The following is a 6,000-nucleotide window of genomic DNA, read 5'->3' on the forward strand; positions in this document are numbered from 1 at the left end:
TCAAAGCGCACAGCTGGCTGTATTGCTCGGATCATTTCCTCACAAAGCAAACGAATAGGGGCGGCCTACACAAGATTGTGTTGTTTTTTTTAAGACGAGCCACTGCGTATATTGACCGCAACACTACAGCAATAAGTTTACTTAAATTCGAACACTAGATAGACAAACTGAGGCAAAAAAAAGATTAAAGCTTGCGTTGTTGCATTAATTTGCATTATAAATGACATTAATTTTGTTTTCATTGTAACTATCGTATATTTTTATAAATATTTGAATGTATGGCAAATTTTATCAACAATAATTCCGAAACTAATGTTATTATTATTTTAATAAGAATACAGATGTATAGTATAATAACCGATTTTAATCGACTTTTGAGTCTTACAATTAATAGAAATCGTACGACTTTTCGACCGATTCTTGAATAGTTCTTAATAAACTTCTAATATTACATTACACATAATATAACAGTTTTTGTTAAAAAATATGTGTGTATAAATATAATAATAAATAAAAGTATATAATTACTTATTGTATTATTACTTATTATATTAAATATATTATATACATACATAATTTAAAGACTGAGAACGTACACGTTCTCGCTCTCGCCTGCTGAATCATACACATGTGCCTCTTTGTGTCTCTATCGTCTCGCTTTTTCGTTTCATCGAGTTTCAAATCACAACGATTCTAAAGATGTTTCATTTCAAAAATCGCATCTCTGCCGATGGCGATGTGTTTTCAATTACCCTTTTAGTGGTCCGTTCTCTTGAGCAAAAAATCCATTCGGTACGTATTCTGTAGCCCGTGAAAGGACTGCAAGGGCGCGTTTCCCTCTTCGCATTGATGCCTTCACAAAAACCAGTCGGGACCGTCCTGAAAGGCAAGGTCGACTGGATGGCTAACGTCCTTTATTCGCTTGTGTTTACTTATATATTGAATTGCTAATCAATTCAGCTAATATAATTCGTTTAAAGGACAAAATTTGCGATTTTTTTTCGTGTTTTTGCGCTCAGCTAGATGGTTGACTTGGTCTGTCTGCTGTAAGTCTGACTTGCTTGATGACTGAGTAGTGTATATGTTACGGGTAATGCTAGTAGAATGTTAAGTAAGTTTACCAGTGGGAGGCTCCTTTGCACAGCATGATGGCTAGATTATAGGTAGCAAAACGGCACTTATTTTTGCCGTGAGGCAGTAATGTGTATACATTATTGTGTTTCGGTCTGAAGAGCGCCGTAGCTAGTGAAATTACTTCGCAAACGAGACTCATCATCTAATATCTCAAGGTGACGAGCGCAATAATAGTGCCGCTCAAAACTTTTGGATTTTTCAAGAATCCTAAGCGGCACTGCATTTTAATGGGGCGTTTCAATTACCATTAGCTGAACATCCTGCTCGTTTCTTACTGTCATAAACAAATAAACTAAGGTTTCCCGGGTACAACTAGTAGGTGTTTATTACCCAAGCGCTTTGTGTTGCGTTGCTTTGGTCCGAAAATTTAAGCAACATTAATTTGTATTCGGCGTTTAACCGTATACATCTCGGTGTACTTGTTATACCCGGGTAAATCTAAGTCTACTCAACCTTTTTAGCATTACCCGTAACATATAAGTACACCAGAGATTCCCATTTTTTTCTTGTAGACCATTTTCAAAAGCGTATTTTCAAATCTCCACAATGCATGTGATTAAAAGATTTAAGTAATTAATAAAATGCAGAGCCCGTTTTAAAATAGCGGTTACGAACAAGATTATTGCATTGATATATCAACATTGATGTTTGTTTACATCTTTTGCATCAATGCGTATAATCAAATTAGTTATTTCTGTGAATGTTTGCGTTTGTGACTGGTATACATTTGATTTTTCTTTTTGGTTTATTATTGTATCTGTGAATCATGTGTTAGGACGCAACTATATTGTTACCTTTTAATAATAAATGCTCTATTTTGAAGAACACCTCATTTAAAACTTAAATTAGGTATACGATTATAACTCCTCTCATATTGTGATGATGATGAAAAATATATTCAGCCCGACCAACGGTCACCGCCTAAACTCAAAACAATTATATTAGTAACTAGCAGTTCCCGCTCGTTTACTGCGCGAATTTTTAAAGGAAATAAATTAATGAAGGCACGTTGGAATTCTAAAAATAAGTAGCCATAAACAATCTAATATAAATTTCTCATCGAATGGTGGTAGTTTCATGTCGATACGATCAGTGGCTTAGGTGATTAAGCCTCAAATAAAGACCATTTTCACTATATAATATAGATGTAATAATATTAATAAGAATAGCTCCACAGTTTAATAAAATATTTTATTAATTTAGAGTAGGAATTTTTTAGGAGTAGGTAGTAAATAATTATTATTTTGTGTAGGTACTAGTTGTTATTTGATTCGATTGTTCATACAATTAACTTATTATTATAACGTGTACTAGTTACTCTTTTATTGTGGTATTGTTTGCTTGTATAATGTCTTGTAAAATATTAACAATAAGGAAACTTGGTACTTCATATTATCCACCTTTTTGTGTGCCTTAAATATCAATAAATTCGTATTATTAGCCACCCTTTTAAAAACTTCTGAATGCCACATTTAATCCGGGTGTAAGTTTCAACAAATAATAGGAAACAATAAGCTCTTAAATATCGGAACATAATCCCATCTCGAATGCAACGGTAGACTGCACTCGACGCAGCGAGAGTTCTTCATTATTTTCTACAAAAAACCGTTTCGTTTGTTAACAAACACCGGTGTTTGCGGACGAAAAAGCTTTAGAATGTAGTTCGGCTTTATATTGAAGATAATTTGTTAAGGGGTGGCATGGTTTTAGATGTAAAAAGTGTTTTGATAACTTTGAAATCAACAAATGAAATAAAGTTCAAATAAAAGAGAGACTTTTTGTTACATAATAGATAGCGCCTTATTCAATTGTAACAGGTTTTTTTATTTAATAAGGTTTCTAGGTACTTTCTTGTAACGATACTTCTGAAACACATGCTATCTAATTCATTGATTTATTAAAAAACAAACTATTTAAAATTAATCTTTCTGTAATATCTTAACTTTTCGAAGAGGTTCTATTATTTGAAAATATTTATAAAAAAAATCGAAATAAAAAATTGTTTAGTTATACCGAACTTTAAATTTATCGCATTTTTTTTATAGTGAACTAAGAATCATGCCCATTTTTAGCTCTTGCCAAAACATTACTGTGTTAAGTGTATCCTATAATATCTTGATTTCCTTTAAATTTGAATATATTATATATACTTACATGAACAATACTTTGAATATTATAGGGTCACGTATACAAACAATGGATTAACAAAATAGTTCGGTTGTAACAACTCCTTAAGTAATTCCAGTTGAGTATAATTTGTACTTCGCCTTAACCTAGCGCGCTGTTTAAAGATCACTTTGGATCATATACGAGGGTTTCTATTGATACAGATACCATATTCGGATGCATCGTTCGTTATGAATAGAACCTTATCCCAATGGAAAAGGGCACATTGTTGTATAAATATCCGTTCAATGGTGGAATTTGTTTACTTTTAGTAATCCATTGAGTTGTCCGATTCCCGGTACTTAGTTGTATTTATTTGCTCGGATAAACATTTGATATTTGAGCAGTGAAGGAGTCTTAAAATGTTTGTTTTTATTGAACATCAATAGGCCGACGATGTGAATGAAATTTGTTTTACTTCAAGAGGTATTAATAGTTTGTTTCCTTTGTTGCAGGTATCGCTGTTTGCTGGGATTCTCAAGAGCGAATGCTCTGTGCACGCTCGCTTTCTGCTATGTTCGGCGTTCGCCCCGCTCTGCTCGGAGCAAGTCTCGGGCACTATCAGCGCGTGCAGAACTGTCTGCGAGAAAGTAGTAGAGGATTGCAAGGAACAGATTAAACTCCTTCCGCCAACTGTTTCTCTAGATTGTTCTGCATTCCCTCTCCGACCGGACAGGAGATTGTGCATGAGACCACCAAACGCGAGCGAGTTAGAACAGGAACCGCCGCCACCACCGCACTGGCCTTTCCACGAGCACGACATCAGAGAGCACAGCTGTCCGCCCGCTCACACCCGCGCTCCGACGGGGGAGTGCTGGCCGACTTGCGGGCAGAACGCAAGGTACACGCAGAGTGAGAAGAGATCGGCGGAAATATGGATGAGCACGCTAGCCTGGTTCTCTTTGCTGTCGACGTCGTTCGCGCTGCTGACGTTCTGCGCGGAGCCGTCGCGGTACCGCTACCCCGAGCGGCCGGTGGTCTGGATGGCCACGTGTCACGCCATCGTCGCACTGGCGCACGTGACTCGCGGCTGGCTCGGAGCGCGCCTGCTGTCCTGCTCGGGCTCCACGCTCGCCGTCGACGGCCTGGCCTCGCCGACCTGCGTCGCCTTCTTCTCACTAACGTACTACTTCACTCTGGCCGCGGACGCCTGGTTCGCGAACGCTTGTGTTGCCTGGTACCTGACAGCTGCGAGCGAATGGTCTACTGAAGCGTTGGAACGCGCGGCGGCCTATCTACATGCAGTGGCGTGGGGTTGGGCCGGCGCCTGGACTGCAGCAGCCCTCGCGCTGCGGAGAGTGACCGCTGATGAGCTGATTGGAACATGTGGAGTGTCCGACGCCGCGGCTGCAGCGCTGATTGGTGTACCCCGAGGAGCTTTACTTGTGACTTCAGTAGCTCTCGCTCTCGGCGCCTGTCCAGGAATAATGCGTGTGCGCCGAGCTCTGGACTCACGCGGAGCAAAGCGAGTCGGCAGACTGGCGATACGAGCCGCGACTGCGGGACTGCTGTACCTACTTTTGGCTGCGGTTGCGACTGGAATGAAAGTGATTGAAGCTCGGAATAGGGAGACGCAGACCAAGTTAGCGTTGTTTGCTGCTCTAGAGTCTGGTGACGTGGAAGTGACTGTAGGTGCTAGTGGAGTGTCAGTGTGTCTGTGGTTGTCGTGTGGGATAGCGGCGGGCGCCTGGGCGTGGTCCAGGAAGTCAGCAATCGTGTGGAAGAAGGCACTCTGCCCCCCACGGAAGGCGCCCTGCTGCGGCCCACCCTTACTCAGGACTAATCATCCTTATTATAAAAGACCACTTCATGTCTCCAGAGTGTAAACGTAAAAGTATTGATAGGACCTTGTGCTGAGAAAAAACTTTTCCATACATAATGTATTGTGTTGGATTTGAGGTTATACCTCAATAGGAAGTGACGATTTAAGTTAGGAAGATAATGTGGTAAAGCACGGAACGCTCCTCAGATGTTTGTATATATAACTTAGAAGTTAAGTTACGTCTCAAAGACTTTAGATTTAAGTTGCCTTCTGTGAAGGTGTTCTCGATACGTGTTTTTCTGTACATATTGTATATAAAAATATACTGTTGATTTTTAATGATTTCATTGTTTCATTTTTGCTTCATCTGTGTTACCGAATTATAAATTCTGGCGGGTGTCATAAAAACTGCTTTGTCAATTGTGTTTGAGTTGACAAGACATAATATATTATACACCTCTAAGTAAATACAGGATCTTATGAATAAAGATCTTGCATCGTGTATGGTTGGTATGTAGTGCAGCTCAGTGGATTATTATAGCTCGATCAAAGGATTTGTACGTAAAGATATTTGGTTATTGCTGCTACTAGAAACAATTTACGGGTTCGATACCCGGTGGGAACATTTATTTTGTTTTCGTGTTCAAGTGTTTTGTCGATGTCTTGCACTTGCATATCTGTGCGTTAGACGGACAATAGAGTAATCTCTCAAGAAGGGGAGGACAAACGACCGTACAGTTGTTAAGTGACCACATTCACCTGCAACACCAGAGGAATCACAGTAGCGTTCCCAGCCTATTAGAAAAGTGTGGTTGTTTCCATAGCTTGTAAGAATGATCCTTGAACGCTCAATAATTGTGAAACGTTTCAATAACATAAGTGGGTTGGTTTATCTATTTACCTAAAGTCAGCGTCAAAAAGGTCACCCGCTGTATTCA

General features: G+C 39.4%; 1 protein-coding gene across 1 annotated transcript in view; it reads left to right on the plus strand.

The window, feature by feature from the left end:
- Positions 1-5,404, plus strand: part of LOC126965242 (frizzled-10-like) — a 37,169-nt gene extending 31,765 nt beyond the window's left edge. The window contains exon 2 of the mRNA XM_050808739.1: positions 3,756-5,404. Within this exon, the coding sequence (XP_050664696.1) occupies positions 3,756-5,126 (1,371 nt within the window). The 3' untranslated portion in view covers positions 5,127-5,404. The remainder of the gene's footprint in view (positions 1-3,755) is intronic.
- The last annotated feature ends 596 nt before the right edge of the window (positions 5,405-6,000 follow it).

Source organism: Leptidea sinapis, chromosome 7, assembly GCF_905404315.1.
Source record: "Leptidea sinapis chromosome 7, ilLepSina1.1, whole genome shotgun sequence".
Classification (NCBI taxonomy): Eukaryota; Metazoa; Arthropoda; class Insecta; order Lepidoptera; family Pieridae; genus Leptidea; species Leptidea sinapis.